The 20,915-nt window shown below is 42.1% G+C and overlaps 1 protein-coding gene across 4 annotated transcripts; it reads left to right on the top strand.

Moving 5' to 3' along the window:
* The first annotated feature begins 59 nt into the window (after positions 1–59).
* On the top strand, positions 60–20,548 carry LOC110827160 (semaphorin 5c). Of its 4 annotated transcripts, none has more exons than XM_022058554.2 (10): positions 60–272; positions 10,630–10,737; positions 12,078–12,179; positions 12,901–13,000; positions 14,442–14,649; positions 15,515–15,823; positions 16,744–16,943; positions 17,580–18,039; positions 18,598–18,811; positions 20,292–20,548. In XM_022058554.2, the coding sequence occupies exons 2-10, from the start codon at positions 10,695–10,697 to the stop codon at positions 20,438–20,440; spliced, it is 1,785 nt and encodes a 594-aa protein (XP_021914246.1). In that variant the 5' UTR covers positions 60–272; positions 10,630–10,694; the 3' UTR covers positions 20,441–20,548. The 4 variants fall into 4 exon arrangements, with proteins under 4 accessions (XP_021914246.1, XP_087209220.1, XP_021914245.1 ...); XM_087353094.1 differs by lacking the exon at positions 60–272 and adding an exon at positions 3,189–3,298; XM_022058553.2 differs by lacking the exon at positions 60–272 and adding an exon at positions 10,219–10,428.
* Positions 20,549–20,915: the final 367 nt, after the last annotated feature.

Raw genomic sequence — 20,915 nt, 5'->3', positions numbered from 1 at the left:
TCCTCGTTGTCATCAAAAAATGACGTCATCAACAATGTCAACTTATATTTGTTTATACTCGGCATTGTTGTGTTCCACAACAATGCCGATTACAACACAACAATGCCGAGTAAACAAATAACGCTTCACTACCAAGCCAGTCGCATTATCACTGCTCCAGAAGCAGCACGTTGCATTATTAAAAATTGACTGACAGTTGGCCTAAAACATCAGAAAAGTGAAAAAAGAAGTTATCAACTACTTGAAGTAGCAAATCCAACAACTGCAACAAGGTAAAGTGATACTAATAATACTACTCATATACTCTATATATTACGATTACGAAAACTATTATGATCGATTTTAAGACGAAGATTTGCAAGGGTGGGGCTGGACGTAGAAAGTTTACTGACCAAGAACAGTTGGCCTCTGAACAGCGACGTAAAGAACTACTACATCAGACCTATTTAAGAAAGAATACTTACAATGATAGACGAGACCATATTAACGACACACGTAGAAAAACTTATTCGGTAAGAACAGAGGAGAAAAAAAACAAGACGCTGAAAAAGAAGGGGGGGTTGGTCAAGTGTTTTAACCCCCATTGGGGGGGTAGCTTAGTTTCTTACTCAAGGGTTAAAACACTTGAATGAGACACTAAACTAATCCCCCCAAAGGTGGGGTTGGTTTAGTGTGTTACTTAAGATTTTAAAACGCAGCGAACTTTTAGAACACTTGCGTTTTAAACACTTGACCAACCCAACGGAAGGGAGGGTTGGTCAAGTGTTTTAACCCCCATTCGGGGGGTTAGTTTAGTTTCTTACTCAAGGGTTAAAACACTTGAATGAGGAGGGATAGTTTAGTGTCTTCCTTAAGATTTTGAAACGCAACCAACCCCTCCGAAGGGGGGTTGGTTGCGTTTTAAACAATTTACCACCACCCCGGAGGGTGGTTGGTCAAGTGTCTTAACCCCCATCCGGGGGGTAGTTTAATTTCTTACTCAAGGGTTAAAACACTTGAATGAGACACTAAACTAACCCCCCCCCCCGAAGGGGGGGTTAGTTTAGTGTGTTACTTAAGATTTTAAAACATTAAAACACAACTCAATTCGGGGGGGGGGGTAGTTTAGTGTATTACTTAAGATTTTAAAACGCAATCCCCCCCCGAAGTTGGTCAAGTGTTTTAACCCTCCATTCGGGGGGTTAATTTAGTTTCTTACACAAGGTTGGTTGCATTTTACAAACTTGACCAACCCCCCCTAGGAGCTCCGAAGATTTGAAAGGGTGGGGTTTGACGTAGAGTTGACTGACCAAGAACTGTTGACCTCTGAACAGCGACGTAAAGAACTAAAACATCAGAACTATTTAACAAATAAAGAAAAGCTAAGGAAGACATACATTGATAAACGTAGAAAAACTTATTCACCAAGAGTAGAAGAGAAAAAACGCAGATATGTATGGATTGGGTTAGACGTAAAAAGTTGGCTGACCAAGAACAGTTGGCCTCTGAGCAGCGAGGTAAAGAACTAAAACATCAGAACTATTTAAAAATGAAGGAAAGCGAAGTAAGACTTACATTGATAAAAAAAGAAAAACGTATTCAACAAAAACAGAAGAGAAAGAAATCAGACGAAAATTTTCAAGGGTGGGGTTGGACGTAGAAAGCTGACTGATCAAGAACAGTTGTCCTCTGAACAGCGACATAATGAAGTAAAAAATCAGATTAGAGAAACTGCTCCGAATAAGACACTAAATTAACACCCCTAAGGGGGATAGTTTAGTGTCTTACTCAAGATTTTAAAACGCATCCAACCCCCCGAAGTGGGAGTTAGTCAAGTGTTTTAACCCGCCTATTGGGGGTGAGAGTTAGTTTAGTTTCTTACTCAAGGGTTAAAACACTTGAATGAGACATAAACTAACACTTCCGAAGGGGGGTTAATTTAGTGGCTTACTCAAGAATTTTAAACGCAACCAACCCCCCCGGAGGGAGGTTCGTCAAGTATTTTAACCACCATTGGGGCGGTAGTTTTGTTTCTTACTCAAGGGTTAAAACACTTTAATGAGACACTAAACTAACCCTTCTGAAGTGGGTTAGTTTAGTGTATTACTCAAGAATTTAAAGTGTTTAAACCCCCCCATTTGGGGGTTAGTTTAGTTTCTTACTCAGGGTTTAAAACACTTGAATGAGTCACTAAAGTAACCTCCCGAAGGGGAGTTAGTTTAGCGGGTTACTTAAGATTTCAAAACACAACTAACCCCCACGAAGGGGGTTTGTCAAGTGTTTTAACCACCAATTCGGGTGGGTTAGTTTAGTTTCTTACTCAAGGGCTAATACACTTATATTTGACACTAAACTACCCCCCCGAAGGGGAGGTTAGTTTAGTGTCTTACTAAAGATTTTAAAACGCAACTAAGTGTCAAGTGTATTAACCCCCCATTCTGGTGGGTTAGTTTAGTTTCTTACTCAAGGGCTAAAACAATTGAATGAGACATTAAACTCCCCCCCGAAGGGGAGGGTAGTTTAGTGTCTTACTAAAGATTTTAAAACGCAACTAACCCCTCCGATGGGGGGTTGTCAAGTGTTTTAACCCCCCATTCGGGTGGGTTAGTTTAGTTTCTTACTCAAGAATTTAAAACACAACCAACCCCTCCGATGGGGGGTTGTCAAGTATTTTAACCACCATTCGGGGGGTTGTTTAGTTTCTTACTCAAGGGTTAAAACAATTGAATGACACACTGAACTAACCCTTCCGAAGGGGTTTATTTTAGTGTCTTACTCAAGATTTTAAAACGCAACGCAATGTTTAAACCCCCCCATTCGTTGGTTTAGTTTAGTTTCTTACTCAGGAGTTAAAACACTTGAATGAGTCACTAAACTAACCTCCCGAAGGGAAGTTAGTTTAGCGTATTACCTAAGATTTCAAAACTCAACCAACCCCCCTACTGGGGGGTTGGTAAATTTTTTTAACCCTCCATTCGGGGCGGTTAGTTTAGTTTCTTACACAAGGTTGATGGCGTTTTACAAACTTGACCAACCCTCCCTAGGAGCTCCGAAAGGAGCGCCCTGCTCTAGTACTATAAAAATTTGTGATTCCTCGTTGTCTTCAACCAATTTGTCGTCAAAAAATGACGTCATCAACAATGCCGAGTAAACAAATAACGCTTCACAACAAGGAAATCAAAGAATATCAAGTCAGTCGCATTATCACTGCTCCAGAAGCAGCACGTCGCATTGTTAAAAATTGACTAACAGTTGTCCTAAAACATCAGGAAAGTGAAAGAAGAAGTTATCAAGTATTTGAAGTACCAACTCCAACAAGGTAAAGTGATACTCATTCGATATATTACGATTATGAAAACTATTATAAAAACTGACTTTATGATCGATTTTGAGACGAAGATTTGCCAGGGTGGGGCTGGACGTAAAAAGTTGACTGAACAAGAACAGTTGGCCTCTGAACAGCGACGTAAAGAACTACAACATGAGACCTATTTAAGAAATAAAGAAAAGAGAAAGAAGACTTACATTGATAAATGTAGAAAGTTGACTGACCTAGAACAGTTGGCCTCTGAACAGTGACGTAAAGAACTACAACATCAGACATATTTAAGAAATAAAGAAAAGCGAAGGAAGTCTTACATTGATAAACGTAGAAAAACGTATTCAATAAGAACAGAAGGGAAAAAAAGCAGACGAAGATTTGTAAGGGTGGGGTTGGACATAGAAAGTTGAGTGACCAAGAACAATTGGCCTCTGAACAGCAACGTAAAGAACTACAACATCTGACATATTTAAGAAATAAGGAAAAGCGAAAGAAGACTTACATCGATAAACGTAGAAAAACGTATTCAATAAGAACAGAAGGGGACAAAAGCAGACGAAGATTTGTAAGGGTGGGGTTGGACGTAGAAAGTTGAGTGACCAAGAACAATTGGCCTCTAAACAGCGACGTAAAGAACTACAACATCAGACATATTTAAGAAATAAAGAAAAGCGAAAGAAGAATTACATCGATAAACGAGACCATATTAACGACATATGTAGAAAAACAGACGAAGATTTGCAAGGGTGGGATTGAGCGTAGTAAGTTGACTGACCAAGAACAGTGGGCCTCTGAACAGCGACGTAAAGAATTAAAATATCAGACCTACTTAACAAGTAAAGAAAAGCGAAGAGAGATTTGCATTGATAAACGCAGAAAAACTTATTCAACAAGAACAGAAGAGCAGAAGAAAACAAACGAAGACTTGAAAGGGTGGGATTGGACGTAGAAAGTTGTCTGACTAAAAACAGTTGGCCTCTGAACAGCGACGTAAAGAACTAAAACATCAGACATACTTAAGAAATGAAGAAAAGCGAAAAACTTATTGAACAAGAACAGAAGAGCAGAAGAAAACAAACGAAGACTTGCAAGGGTGGGGTTGGACGTAGAAAGTTGTCTGACCAAAAACAGTTGGCTTCTGAACATCGATGTAAAGAACTAAGACATCAGATCTATTTAACAAATAAGGATAAGCGAAAGAAGACTTACATTGTTAAACGAGACCATATTAATAACACACGTAGAAAAACAGACGAAGATTTGCAACGGTGGGGTTGGAAGTAGATAGTTGACTAACCATGAACAGGTGGCCTCTGAAAAGCAATGTAAAGAACTAAAACATCAGACCTATTTAACAAATAAAGAAAAACGAAGGGAGAGTTACATTGATAAACATAGAAAAACGTATACAACAAGAACAGAAGAGAAAAAAAGAAAAAGAAAAAACAGACGAAGATTAGCAATGGTGTTGCTGGACGTAGAAAGTTGACTGATCAAGAACAGATGGCCACTGAACAGCGACGTAAAGAACTAAAACATCAGAACTATTCAACAAAAAACAGAATAAAAAAAAGAAGACTTGCAAGGGTGGGTTTGGACGTAGAAAGTTGACTAACCAAGAACTGTTGGCCTCTGATCAGCGACGTAAAGAAGTAAAATATCAGATTACAAGAAGCGCTTCGAAAGGATTAGCCATCGTTGTCAAAAAATGACGTCATCAACAATATCACCTTATATTTGTTTATACACGGGGGTTAGTTTAGTGTCTTACTCAAGATTTTAAAACGCAACCAACCCCCTTCGGTGTTTTGGTCAAGTGTTTAAACCCCCCATTCGGGGGGTTAGTTTAGTTTCTTACTCAAGGGTAAAAACACTTGAATGAGACACTAAACTAACTCCCCTTCGGGACTAACCAAGGTTGGTTGCGTTTTACAAACTTGACCAAATGTCAAATGTCAAATGTCCGAAAGGAGCGCCCTGCTCTAGTTTTACAAAAAGTGTTGTATTTCAGGAACAGATAACAGTACAGATACCAAACACATATCAAATTTTGGAGAAAGAAATGCTCTTTCTTGTTGGGTGGGTGATGAAGAAGGGAAACAAAACACAATTTACGATTTTAACTCCTGAAAATGATTTTTTTATAAATATTATTTTTCAATATTTAATTTTTTTTGTAAGCTAATTATAACATTAGAATTTATGAGATATTTACTTTCTTAATCTACAGTGTTTAGTGTATAAGTGTGACATTTTCCATATGTATGTGTGTAAAATTCTTATCTTGTTGAATTTTTACATTTTAAGCTATAAATACGAGAAAATTGGCCTGTGTGTTTTCAACAGGATTTTGCAAATAGGCCTCGGGGCTAAAAGGGTTATTTTGCCTTGGCTTCGTTCTTTTATCGCAGTTACGATCCTATCAACAGACTCGAATCCAGGACAGTTTATCAGTGTTGAGGCCTTTGTTTCTGTAATCTCCTCTTCCAAGTAAAAACTCTGATTCCTGCGCCGTTGTTTATCTTGTTTAGTTTCGGAGTTAAAGGAACCGCCCTTGTGGGAAATCGAACTCAGGACAGTTTTCCCAGAGTTCTGACCTTCCAGTGTTCTCTCACGCCAGGTTTCTTCTTCACGAGCCATAAGCGAACGAGTAAAGAAACACGTGAATCCTGATTTTCGAGTTTACATATGACCAGTAGATTCTGCAGTATTTACTAAGGGGAAATACGACAGTTTCTTACAAATTCATCTTCTGGAACTCAGGACAGTTTTCGGGTTTGTGACCTTAGTTAATCAGATCCTTTCTCAGGGACAAACGAAATTTGCCTTAGCGCCATTCTTCCCTAGTGCTTACTATCCGAACAACAAAAAACATCTGTGCCGGGAATCGAACGAAGGAAACATTTTTCTCTCACCCAGGGATGGACTCAACAGCGCCCTGGAAAGTATACTGAAACCGGACGTTATTTTTAAATAAGGGCAAATGAAATTGTAAAATTGTCTTCATGCCTCTTTTCATTACTTTTAAATTTATTTCCTTCTTATAGAGAAAATATTAAATATTAATTTATGCTTTTTACAGTTAGGATGGAATGTAACCAAATTATATTGTGATGTGTTGGGGTTGGCATTGTTGAACTGTTTGACATTGTTGTATTCATGCATTGTTGTATTATTATTGACATTGTTGCGTTTAGCATTGTTGTGTCTACATTGTTACGTCTGTTTATTGGAATTGTTGCATAGACATTGTTGTATTTGTATAAAAGCCGATTGACACATTATTTTTAGTTAAAAATAATACATAGATATTGTAGCGTGGGACGGTATACAACCTTGATTGTCAACCCTTGATTTCTTGCAGGGTCTACTACCTCAAATCCGATCTCAGTTGTAAACTTGGTTGGATTGTAAGAGACCACAAAGTCTTCCAGCAATAATGAATTTAATCAACTAAAACGTGTTTACAGCACAAAATAATCTCGTCTACAACACACTTCTCCTACAAGCGATTCACACTTCAGCTCTCTTCGCAGTATTTCTTGAACACTCTCACCTACTACACTACTCTCAAAGCCAAACCAACCAACCAAAGAAGCTAACTGAGGGCAGAGGCCTGCGCAAGCGCAAGCATCGTCCCTACCTAGGTGAAACCATTCCTGCGCACAAGACGCATTGCTGGAAATGGTAAACGGTCGTAATATAAGAACGGAAATTTTGCTAACGCTAACGGGGTTTCGTCGTGGCGGGAGCCTCGACCATTCAAACTGGGATTTGTTGCTGCTGATGGGAGGTTATCCTGTCAGGCAAGTTGTCGAAGGAATTTGGTTGGTTGGGTCTCTGGGGTATGAACCCAGAGAGGGAGGGGCCGTTTCGGCTGAAGGCCTCTGCGGCATGGGGGGAAGATCACTTCAGCTGATGGCCTCCACGATCGGGGGGAAGGGTGGCGGGCCGTGCCCCTATTAAGTTATACCCTGGCATTCGCCTTACAACTGAGGAAAGCACGAAAAACCTCAGTCAGGGTAGCCGAGTAGTCTAACCACTCGTTGTGCTGACTTGGCCGTCTTTTGGGGATGGCTTCGGCTGGCCTGCTGAACATCAGTCGCCCTCGGTTGCCCTTGGGTGAACTCTGGCAGCCCTCATTCGGCACGAGTGTCTTCCGAGTTGCCGAACTAAGGGGTTCCCCACACCAGCTAACCTCGAGTCAAACCTCTCAGTTAGTGCTCTGATGTGGTCGGCAAAGAAAGGGACCCCCAGATCCTCATGTATTTGCCTGTTACTAACGTACCAGGGCGCGTTAGTAACAATTCGAAGACACTTGGATTGCAGAACTTGCAGCTTCTGGACGTGGCTGTGGGCAGCTGACCTCCAGATCGGGCATGCGTAATCCATTATGGGACGGATGAGCTGCTTATAGAGTAGTACACCGTTCCTGATTGACAGGCCACTTCTCCTATTGATAAGCGGGCCTAGCACACCTAATCGTTGCGCTGCCTTCTTTCCCACTTGGTTGACGTGCGCCGACCAAGTAAGCCCGGCGTCAAGGGTGACCCCCAGATACTGTGCTGTTTTGACCCATTGGATCGGCTGTCCGAGGAACTGCACTGCTCGGGGCTGTTGGATGTGTCTTCTCGCGGAAATGAAGAGAACCGCGGTGCTCTTCGAGACGTTGATAGCAATCCTCCAGGCCCTGAGCCAGAGCTCAAGTCTACTGAGGTAGGTCTCCAGATACCTGACGAGAAGCGTTGGGCTACGGGACGTGACTACTAGAGCCGTGTCGTCCGCGTATTGTGCTAACTCGACGTGGCGGGACGGTGTGGGTATGTCGTTGACATACAGACTGAAGAGCACAGGGGAGAGAATTCCGCCCTGCACAACTCCAGCCCGCATGGTACGACGTGTGGACATGGCCGACTGGAAGGATGTCTGGAATGTCCGGTCAGCGAGGTAGGAAGAGATGGTTTTTACCAAGTACGACGGGAAGTTGAGGACGGTCAGTTTGTATAGGAGGCCTTGGACCCAGACTGTGTCGAAGGCTTTGGCCACGTCCAGGAAAACCGCGCCGGTTAGCCGCTTCTCATCAAGGTTTCTGTTGACCCTTTCGACGAGGCGAGCCAGCTGTAACGATGTGCTGTGTCTGGGTCGAAACCCAAACTGCTCGTCGCGCAGCAGCCCGCGTTCACTGACCTCGTGTAGGACCCTCGTTAGTAGGATTTTCTCGCAGAGTTTGCCGACCGTGTCGAGAAGACTGATGGGTCTATAGGAAGAAGGTAGCGTGGGGTCCTTCCCCGGCTTCAGTATGGACACCACTCGAGCGTGTTTCCATGCCGAGGGGAAGTGTTGCCTGCGAAGGACCGCGTTGAACACTTTCGTGAGAAAGGTTACCGCGCGTCGTGGAAGATGTTTCAGGACCCTGTTCGGTATACCGTTGGGGCCCGGAGCCTTGCCAAGCTTGAGTCCCTTGATGGCCTGGGCGACCTCCGATGGACTGGTTAATTTTGGTTCATTTACAGGGGCATACTCGTATGCTCGCATCGCCAACCAACCAACCAAAGAAGCTAACTGAGGGCAGAGGCCTGCGCAAGCGCAAGCATCGTCCCTACCTAGGTGAAACCATTCCTGCGCACAAGACGCATTGCTGGAAATGGTAAACGGTCGTAATATAAGAACGGAAATTTTGCTAACGCTAACGGGGTTTCGTCGTGGCGGGAGCCTCGACCATTCAAACTGGGATTTGTTGCTGCTGATGGGAGGTTATCCTGTCAGGCAAGATGTCGAAGGAATTTGGTTGGTTGGGTCTCTGGGGTATGAACCCAGAGAGGGAGGGGCCGTTTCGGCTGAAGGCCTCTGCGGCATGGGGGGAAGATCACTTCAGCTGATGGCCTCCATGATCGGGGGGAAGGGTGGCGGGCCGTGCCCCTATTAAGTTATACCCTGGCATTCGCCTTACAACTGAGGAAAGCACGAAAAACCTCAGTCAGGGTAGCCGAGTAGTCTAACCACTCGTTGTGCTGACTTGGCCGTCTTTTGGGGATGGCTTCGGCTGGCCTGCTGAACATCAGTCGCCCTCGGTTGCCCTTGGGTGAACTCTGGCAGCCCTCATTCGGCACGAGTGTCTTCCGAGTTGCCGAACTAAGGGGTTCCCCACACCAGCTAACCTCGAGTCAAACCTCTCAGTTAGTGCTCTGATGTGGTCGGCAAAGAAAGGGACCCCCAGATCCTCATGTATTTGCCTGTTACTAACGTACCAGGGCGCGTTAGTAACAATTCGAAGACACTTGGATTGCAGAACTTGCAGCTTCTGGACGTGGCTGTGGGCAGCTGACCTCCAGATCGGGCATGCGTAATCCATTATGGGACGGATGAGCTGCTTATAGAGTAGTACACCGTTCCTGATTGACAGGCCACTTCTCCTATTGATAAGCGGGCCTAGCACACCTAATCGTTGCGCTGCCTTCTTTCCCACTTGGTTGACGTGCGCCGACCAAGTAAGCCCGGCGTCAAGGGTGACCCCCAGATACTGTGCTGTTTTGACCCATTGGATCGGCTGTCCGAGGAACTGCACTGCTCGGGGCTGTTGGATGTGTCTTCTCGCGGAAATGAAGAGAACCGCGGTGCTCTTCGAGACGTTGATAGCAATCCTCCAGGCCCTGAGCCAGAGCTCAAGTCTACTCTCGCATCGCCTCGACAACGGTCAGCTTTTATATGAATACCTGCGTGTACAACAATGCAATAAGAAGTATTGGAATTTGTAAACCACACCTGCAACAATATTGACTGAGCATGCCGTAAGGCTCATTTCTTATGCTTGCAGTATAATAGACTGAATAAACCGTATTGCACTCCATTCATTTACTAATTGTTACGTCATAGTTTCCTTTGGAATTGTTGCATTAGTGTATATTGGCGTCAACAATCCGCTTTCGTCATTGTGGAAAGAGCTGAGCTGTGAATCGCTTGTAGGAGAAGTTTGTTGCAGACGAGATACTTTTGTGCTTTTAAAAGTCTTTCGCAATAACCAAAGTACTTTTCTTCTGTGAATTACTAAGAAATTCTTGACACTGTCCTTCACTCTCTCCATTTTATTTTGACGGTGGACATCGAGGTCTCTTCCTTTTGAAGAAAGAGTGAGGCAATGACATCCTATTTATTATTATTATTGCTTGTAACATTTACAGGTTTCAATTTACTAAACTAAAGTCGGATGCTCGGTTACAATTCCTTTATGGAGGAAACAATAATTGTTACGTCATAGTTTTCGTCGGTAGTGTTGTATTAGTATTGTATATATTGACGTCAACAATAACTCGTCTGTCTTTATACTTCAGCCCTACCTTCCTCAAGATTCCATGGTAATGTGATTTTTTGAACAACAGTTTGATGTGCGATAAACATGCAAGTTGACCAGAAAAGAATTACGCTGAGGAAAAATACAGGTTTGTATGCTATTTGTAAAGTACCGTATTAGCTGAAATACTATTTTTGTTTTGTAGAAAAAAGTGAGGAGACGCAATAGCGGGCGAGTTGAAATTGGTATTTATTTTTAGGTTCGGGTAGTTAACGAGAGGAGTTAGAGGTACGGAGATGAAAAAATGGTTTTGATGTAATGGGAGGTTTAGCGAATGTGGTGGCGAATGTTAACCATTCTTGGGCTTAGGAGGAATAAGAACTGTAATTATTTTTGTTAAATGGTACTGATGATATTTTAAAAGTTGTAACAGATGTTTTAAAATTATGAAACATTTATAAATTCTGAGTAATTTCAAAATTTATTGTTTCAAATTTTGAATTTGAAGGAATGTAGTGTTTCGATAATTTTGTAGACGTTAAGAATACAAAATAAGAAACTTAAAACAGTTTGAGAATGGAGTTAAATTATTATGCGTTCTTTGCACTGTTCAGAAACGTTACGTTATAAACAGAGTAGGACTTTCAAATTTGAATCTTGTGAAAGTTTTGAAAGTTTTTAAATTATGTTATCAAATAATAATAATAATAATAAAAAACACAAAAACATGCGTCTGAAATTATGCAAAGAGAAATATTGAAATTAGAAGGTGATAAGTGAGTCTGGTGTGATTAGGAATTACGTGCAAATGTTCTTATTTCATATACTGTATTTAATTACTCTGCACTTTACCCTGCGCATTGGCCCTTGACTGAGGTAGTTGTATTGTGAGGTTTGAAACTGGTGGTGGTGCATCATGACGACACTAACTAAACTAACTAACCAGATGGCTTACCGAAACCGAAGGTTCATCACCGAATTAACCAAAGCGCTCCACCGGACCCTGTCCTGGGCCAACAAAATCCAGTTTCCTTCAACTCCTATCTCCCATAGATCCCGCCTGACATTATCCTCCCATCTACTTCTAGGTCTCCCCAGCGGTCTCTTCCCTTCAGGTTTCCCAACCAATACCCGGTGCACACCTCTTGTCCCATCCATGCGCGCTACATGCCCAGCCCATCTCATTCTTCTCGACTTAATCACCCTGACAATGCTGGGGGAGGAGTACAGATTTTTAAGCTCATCATTATGCAGTTATCATGATGACACATGCGAAAAAATATGTGGTTTAGAGAGTCAAGTGTAATATTGTTACTGGAGTTAGAACATAGCCAGCGAAACACGATATACATCCAGAATTTTAATGCGGAAATTTCTTGGAGATGGTACACTGGACCGAGGGTGGGGGGGTGAAGTGTGGCACTAAATATAAGTGCAAGTCTCATGAAGACCGCGTCTTGGTGACTGATGTGATTTTATGCCCGCCAGATCTAAAGACTTTTGACTACCACCGATTCCTCGTGTTGATCCTGACCATAACGTCGCTGTGGACTGGTATCTTCGCTGATTTCCGCTGCGTTTCGTACCAAGGTGAGTTTACGAGCAGCATAATGACGCACTTCGTATTGGGATTTTGGACAGTTCCTGTTTTATCTCCGCAGGGGCAAGAAATTGAATTCGCGATGTATTAAGGGCTTATGTATGTGCGTAGTTCTCCACCTTGCTTTACTTTCCTTGTCCTTTGTTTTCCATAATCTTTTCTCTCAGAGCAGTACAAATTGAATCATATACTAATGAAATGTGTTTAACTTTGCACTGGTTTGTGTTTTGACTGTCCAGAGCAGAGCGTTGTGGGAACATGTAGCCCGTTGCAGAATGCAAATCAGCAATTATCTGACCTGACGTTTCGTCACCAAAAACTTCTGTTCCGATACAGACGATTTTTGAGCGCGTTGTTTCGCTTTCCCGTTGTGTGGCTAATAGTGTTAGCTGAAGAGGAATGGCTAACAGTGTTAACCAAATCTGAATGACTCGCAGTGTTAGCCGATTTAAAATGGCTGATTATTAGTCAAATCGTAGTGGTTAAGAGAATTGTAACATCAGAACTTCTAAGAGTATTAGCCGTTTTGCATGGCTAACACTTAAGTACAGACGTCCGGAATTGTGACACCGTATTATTTATATAAAACCACAAACTCTGGAGCTAAACGGGTCGAGTCAAAATAGTTTCGCCCTATCTGGCTCTGAAGTGGATAGAATTATTGCTCTGTAGTTTGAGCACGTCTTGATGCCCTCTGCCTGTCTTTTACAGACCTCCTAACGACAGGAGACCGCTTTAACGACACCGGAGTTTCGGCATTTTCAAAAATTGTATTTGACGTGCCAAGGAATCAAGTCATTGTTGGAGCCAAGTGAGTTAGTCCAGGCAAGGTGCTATGTATTGACGCCAACTGTTTGGCTTATCGTTTATTAAGCTACTTTTAGTCAGTTATATGGAAATATGTTAGCTTGTACTCCGTCCTGACTGCATTTCTAATTCAGTCACTACACGACACAGAGCCTTAATTACGGAACACGAGCGTAAAGTCTGCACACTGATGCACTTACCCAAGAACAGGGCTGATGTTCAATCTGAAATTTGTGCTTAAAACGCGAGAACCACAAGATATGTGGGTTTTTTTCTGGATTGTGGCGCCGTATGAAACGTGCATGCTGTCTCCATTTTCAGGACTGAATATTATAGATTATAATGCACTGTGGCCGCAGTTAGCTTTGTCTTAGTTGAGCGTACTATTAGATTCTCAATTGGAATTGGTCAGTTCGCTTTGTCTGGCCACAGATGTGTTGCCTACCTATGTTTATACTTGTAGGGAAAGTAGATGTTAATACGTAATAGTGCCTGCTGGAGATATAGGACACCCCCTGATTATGCCAAACCCAATAAATATCTGTTGTCAATAGCTCCTTTTCCCCTTGCAGACGACCGATTTGTTTACAGCGAAGCGTAATGTGTAATATTGGAGTCAGACTTAAACATTTACCGTAAATATGAATCCTGATGTAAATACGCACCAGCAGAGAGATACAAGATTGTTATAATGATACGACGTGCATATTTTGTGCCTACTGACATCTTTTATGCCAGCACAGTCTTGGATGTTCTTTGCACAGATGTAATTGCACATTCTTAATGTTGCCTTGGAAACTATTCATAACTTTGCATCGCTGTCGTGTTTGGATATAGAAATGTAAATTCAGGAGTAAAAATAAATTGCTCGAAAAGGTGTTACCTTGTTTTTTGTCTTCACCAATACTGCTTATAGTAGTCAAAATGAGTCCGAGTGTGTTCCGGCCTTTATCCTCTTCAATTGAAGCGTTCGCACTTGGTGTCTTTCCTATGCGCAGTTCAGTCATTGTCATAGAATCTGTCCTATTAAATTAAATCACTTTAAAATGAGATTTCTGAAGAAACGTCAGTGTGACAGAAAAGAATAAAAGGTAACGTTGAAATTAATTCGGAACTTCTCAAGCACTTTTACTCCACCGGAGGAAAGTAAAATATTTCAAAACGGAACCCATTTGCGCTCTGGGCCGTAGGAATGTTACGGACCAATATGTAGCGACACGACTGCGTGCGTCTACTTCCTGCAGAAAGATGGTCTCAGTGTCTCCTCGCATGTTATTGTTGAGCCACCTCTCAAGTCTGTCGATGGCACGATGTTTGGACACGATGACGTTCTCCTGTGCCTAAGCACCACACTGTTAGTGGAGTCCGGCCACTCGTTACCATTCTGCTCCGTCTCTTTGATTGTTTGCTTGTTTCCAAGACTGACACCTGTTGTCTTCCCACAGCAACACGCTGTACCGGTTGTCGCTGAACGGCCTGGCACAGCTGGAGAAGGCGTCATGGCCGGCGACAAACTCTGCCGTGGACATGTGTCAGGTCAAGGGTCAAGGAGAGGCGAGATGTCATAATTTCGTAAAGGTGCTGGTGGCCAGCGGGGATAGGATTTTCTCGTGTGGCACCAACGCCTTCAAGCCCCAGTGCTCATGGAGAGCGGTAAGTGCCTCAGTCATCACAGACTGAATTATTCATTGGTTCTAAGGGTGGTCACACACTCTCCGGCTTGCCGGAAGGCCTGCCTTCCAAGTAGAAACCGGAAGGAAAGCCTCAAACCTCTGAGAGTCCACACACGTACAGACTTTGTGGCAGGTTTGTGCTCAGTCTTTTTATTCTTCAGTCGATGCTACAACATGTTCAGTGAAGACGATGCGATTTTAATCGGTCTTGCTGTTACTTTAATGTTGAAAAAGAAAAGAAAGTTGAAACTTTCTAAGTGGGTCAGAAGTTGGTTAGATGTATCAAAACATTCTCACATAAATTTGTTGAACGAAATTCGATTAGAGCCGACGGACTGGCATAAATACCTACGAGTGGATGAGGACACATATTTGGAAGTGTTAAACTTAGTTTAACTTAGTTAAACTACGAGGATTTGAAGTTCTCGGTGGCTGGTTGAGATGACTAAATGCTACAAGCCTTGCCTTTACCCTCGTCTCTGCCCACACACGTTACGACTTGTAAACATTCAGTAAACCTCGAGGCAAGAAATCAAGCGACTGCAGATTTATCGGAGGATCGGTTTCCGGCCAAATTCACCACACACGCTCCGGTTTGCCGGAAGGTTTGCCTTCAGAGACGTAAGTCATCCGGTAAGCCGGAGCGTGTGTGGCCACCCTAACACTTACGCCGACTGGCGATGTTGGGGCTAGTTTGTTCCAATAACTTGAGTGGGGCGGGGGCGGGAAATGTATAACAATAGCTGGGAATAACATAACAAATAAAACTATCAAAATAAATGGCTAGAACGTAGAAAGAATGCCTCAGAACTGAGTCTCAAAGCATTGTTTCTGCCCAAACGCAGATTGAGAACGTGAGCAATGTACTGGAATGGGTGCGAGGCGTGGGGCATTGCCCTTACAGCCCAGAAGCCAACGTCACCGCGCTGCTGACTCGCTCGGGACAGTACTTTGTCGGGAGTTCCACGGATTTCTCTGGAACCGATTCGGCGATAATACGGAGCGATACCGGAAAGACCAAGTCCATGACCCGCACGCAGCAGTATGACAGCAAATGGCTTAACGAACCGCAGTTCGTCGGCTCGTTCGAGACGTCCGACTATGTCTACTTCCTGTTCCGTGAGGTTGCTGTGGAGTACATCAACTGTGGAAAGGTACGTGACTCTATTGCCGACAAATGAAGCTCCTTGATGATGGAAAAATTCAGTAAACCACCATGACCACTGTTGGTAGTTTTAATTACATTTTTGGAAGATGTTACTAGCAACATTTATTGGCATAATTTCTCATCTCTAAATTTCCACTTTGTAGTTAGCATTGTGTGGCCTCATTTCACCAATGGATCATAAATTCGAACACTGAAATAACAGTAATGAGAAAAACCATACAACGAAAAGCTTATCGATTTGAACTCGTCACCAAATATCAAATTAAGGAGTATGAGATTGGCAGTTCATGTAGCATGATACTGTTGACAGTTGCACAAATTTTGATCCTACAGCCTAAGGGGAAGAAACGGGTTTAGGGTGTACACTTATTCGATTACAGAATGTCTTGCCCAGCTGATATACTAGCAGCTACTTAGTTCACTAAGTACACAGCTTAAGGGTCAGTAAGCTGAGAGCAGATAATTGCTTGAAGTGAATAATGACTTTAAGGGGGGGGGGGATTTCGCGAAAGGCGCGTAGCACAAAAAATCCGTTTGTTAGATACACGTGTTCGTCAGGTACGCAAATTGAAACCTTGAACACAAGGCATACGCCTACATGATTACGCTACATGGCACGCATAGCTGGCAAAGACGTTGCCGCATGAGCAAGGCGAGTCTGCTTTATTGATACTTTCTGGTATTTCTTGGTCCCACGCGTTGCACTAACTGGTATTATTCTTCTTTTGGCCAAGAATATCGCACCGCGCTCGGGGAAGATCCTGACTGAGGCTTTTAGTAGCTTTACTTAGGCTCCCCCCCTTTCCTCAGGCAGATTATATGTGTTTAAATACCACATTACCGTACTACGTATAATCGTTAGATGTTGCCACACAGCGGATGTATATTATGATTGTGGTGTTATAGATTGTCTACTCTCGCATTGCTCGCATTTGTAAGAATGACAACGGCGGAAAAGTGTTTCTGAGGGATAACTGGACCACTTTTCTGAAGGCTCGTCTCAACTGTTCGATCCCTGGAAATTACCCATTCTATTTTAATGAGATTCAGGGAATGACATACCTGGAGTCAGAGGAAATGGTGTATGCCACTTTCACCACCCCCAGGTAAGTGAAGCTGATTGCAAGTTTTACTGAGGAAGTGGTCTGTCATGAGCAGAGGCTGTAGCTGTACATGTATTTTATACTTCTAGTATTATTACCTTACAAGTGACTGACATGCACTCTGTTCAGTCCTGTTCTTCATATATGTTATGATATGAAAAATTGAAGATGTATAAGAAAAATATTCAGAATGGCAGGAATCAATTTATATTACATTTATAAATTCGTGATGAAAGTAGAGGATAACAAACAATTGTACAGTTTTGTGTTGTTTTTCATGTAAATCGTGTTCTGATTGTTTTGTAAATTCCTTCTGTTATGAAGTAGTCTGGTAGATATTGAGCATCATTTTAGAGGAGCTTACTGCCTCCATTATTAGCTTAGCTCACTGCTCACAACATAACAACAGAAAATAACTGCAAACCCCTGAACAGCTGGACCACCACCAAGATGATGACAACTGGTCAAGACAGTCATTCACGCAGTTGGAGTGTAAAAGAGTTGAATTTTAATTTTAACTGCAGGTAGTGAGTCCCTCAGAAACTGACAGTCACTTATCTGGTAACAATTAACTCAATCCTGAGCCACTTACATCCATTCATTTTTAATAGTTCCAAATTTAAAATTTTGTTTCTGTAGCAACAGCATCCCAGGGTCAGCAATTTGTTCCTTCAACATGTCTTCCATAGCTGCTGCCTTCTCGGGCCCATTCAAATACCAGAAGAGTCATGATTCAGCATGGGAAACCTTTGTTAAACGAAATAAGAGTCACTTTGAATGCAAGCCAGATCCAGCTGATAACTACTATCAGGTACTTGACTCTAGCCGGTACCAACTGATGAATGATGCAGTCCAGCCGGCTACACTCCACCCTCTGTACAAAGGACTTCTGGAGACACTGACACACATTGCTGTCGATGTCCTGCCCACAAAACAGCACAAAGCTGTCCATGTGTTGTATGTGGCTACAACTGATGGTCTTGTGAAGAAAATATCAGTGTTGCCAACAACACAGGAGACGTGTGTTGTGGAGGTTTGGAAGCCATATCCAGGAAACAACCCCGTTCCTATTAAAGCACTTCACTACCTCGAAGAGACGGTAGGTAAAAATAAATCATCCGATGAATGTCAGATGATTAATTATGGGTGACATATATATATACACCTTTTGCTCCTAAGTGAAGCATAGGGTCTCTATGAAACTGCACCATTTGGATCTATTCTGAACCGACAGCTTAATTTCCCTCCATATTTTGGCGGTACTTTCTGCTTCCATTTGTACCGATGTTCTCCACGTTACCTTCGGGCTGCCTCTTTTTCTACTCCCTTGAGAATTCCAATCTAGTTTGCATTTGTTGATTGAGGTAGTTGGTTCCCTTCTCAGAATGTGGCCAATCCACTTCCACTTTTGGTATCTTATAATCTGTCTGATTCCTTTCTGTTCAGTACGGTGCTATAGTTCTTCATTTGTTATGATGTTTGGCCAAAAATTATGTAGTATTCTATGTAAGCATCTTTTTATAAGGACCTCTAATTTTATTTTGTTGGAGTCAGATACCATCCATGTTTCTGATCCACATAACAGTACTGCTAACACATTGGAGTTGAAGATTCTAATCTTATGGATGCGACATTTGTAAATGTAATGATTTTTCAGAAGTCGGTGTACATCGGCACAGAGAAGAGTGTGATGCGTATTCCAGTACACCGCTGTGGCACGTTGCACAACCAAATGGCTTGTGAGAATGCCACGGATCCTTACTGTGGATGGAATGAATTAGAACAACAGCGTACGACCGTACCCAACAATGACTCACTGTCTGGCTACTCGAAGCAGAATCTCACTCATTGTCCTGTGCTGACAAAGCCTGGTGAGTGCCACGTGTTGTCCATACATAAGCCATGCTGTTGTGTATATTTTAAATATTCATCGTAATGGCTTGTTGAAAGGATTGAAACTGTTTTTTTTAGCTTATTGTCATATTTCTGTGGCATCTTCTTTGTTTAAGTTCCGTTTTAGTATTATCCTGTCTTTTAGACATTGATATCTTGAGTGGGCTCTTCTCATTGAATTCTCTGACAAAAATTTGTGTGCACTTCTAATCTGTCCAAAGCATGTACCATACCCTGCCCAATTCATGCTCCTTCAAAATTGATCACAGGTGACCAACCTATTTTGTTTCTACATTTTTTAATTTGTAGTCATTCTTCATACATGAAAAAATTAAGCACATAATTGGGAGATCATATCTATCAGCATTCTTAGTGATAGTGGTTTTGTCTATGATTAGATTTTGATTAAACTTTACACTGGAAAATCTGTCCATTTAATAGTCTCAATAATATAGTTTAGTAGAACTTGGGGAAAACCCTTTTCCAGTGCCACTTTCTATGATATATATATATATTAATGTATTTTTACACATTAAATGATGGTGTCATTTAAAATTTGTTGCCTATTTACAGTTTCTCTTAGTAAAAATGTTCACCATTTGTTTTCCCTCATGTCTTAGTCTTCCTTGAATATTTCACCCAGCACGGTGGGTTTAAGTTATTATTCTTTTGTAAGGTGGTTCATTGCAAAAATAACTGTGAATATGGGGATACACATCAGCTTCTCCTTCTTCTTATTCTTCTTGTAGCGTTATAACCCTATGTGGGTCTTAGCTTGTTCGACGAGTTTTTTCCATTTTGTCCTATCATTCACAATTCTTCTCCGTCCCCTCACTCTCATCTTCCTCACATCCTCCTCCACGTCATCTATCCATCGATTCCGTGGTCTCCCTCTCATCCTTCTTCCCATCGGTCTCCATTCCATCACTCTTCTAGTTACCCTGTTTCCTTCCATTCTTGCAACATGGCCAAGCCAGGCCAACCTTTTGCTTTTGATCAGCCTCACGATATCTGCTCCTTGTATGATACAATCTAGTTCATGATTCATCCTAATTCTTCAGGAGCCATCACTATTCTGTATTGGACCATAGATTTTCCATAATATTTTACGTGTTGCTCATCAAAGCTAGTTAATGTCCAGGCTTCACATCCATATGCGACACACACATCTGCTTATTTGTCTGTATATTCTAAATTATTTAACTGTTGGTATTAATTTTGTAACTGATTTATAACTCTTACGGTCACACGTGATGGTGTATTCCTTTGTCAGTTTCTGTTATGGCTGACTGTCCATTTGCTCAGCAATGAGTAGATCTGTTAACGTCGCATGTTGGAACCTTGCCTTGTATTTTGTTTCTAATGCAATAGTCAGTTTAGGAGATAGATTTATTGGTTAATGATTAATCAGTTATCAGCTAATGCTGCATTAATTGAATCTGTCTTCTTCTTTCTCAGATGGACCCAGCATAATATCCACTTTACATGTAATAATGTTGTGTGTGGTATCATTTATTGTTGGTTTGGTTCTGATGGGCAACTCGTGTTATGTGTACATCCATTGCCAGCGCCTAAGAGACCAAGCTGTCCACGCAGAATTTCTTTGAAGGAGGCTCTAACCAGCGCACCAAGGGAATTGGTGTCACATATTTAGTCCACTGTGAGATGTCCAATATTAAATGTAATAAACGATCACTTGTAATTTCTCTTATTAATTGATGGAAATGCAATTATTTCACTTTAATTTCGGGGGGGGGGGGGGGGGGAAGAAACACGAAAGTGAATGATGTGTGAGCTGAAATGAAAGAAAAAGAAGCAAGGCTGTTGGTGATTAAAAATGAATGGATGCAAGCGGCTCAGGATTGAGTTAATTGTTACTAGATAAATGACTGTCAGTTTCTGAAGGACTCACTACCTGCAGTTAAAATTAAAATTCAACTCTTTTATACTGCATCTGCGTGAAAGACTGTCTTGACCAGTTATCATCATTTTGGTGGTGGTCCAGCTGTTCAGGGGTTTGCAGTTATTTTCTGTTGTTATGTTGTGAGCAGTGAGCCATGCTGATAATGGAGGCAGTAAGCT

This window comes from Zootermopsis nevadensis, unplaced genomic scaffold, assembly GCF_977971745.1.
Source record: "Zootermopsis nevadensis isolate Lab colony 2312 unplaced genomic scaffold, Znev_1.0 Znev_ptg000021l, whole genome shotgun sequence".
Lineage (NCBI taxonomy): Eukaryota > Metazoa > Arthropoda > Insecta > Blattodea > Termopsidae > Zootermopsis > Zootermopsis nevadensis.
This window is presented reverse-complemented; position numbering and strand designations above follow the sequence as displayed.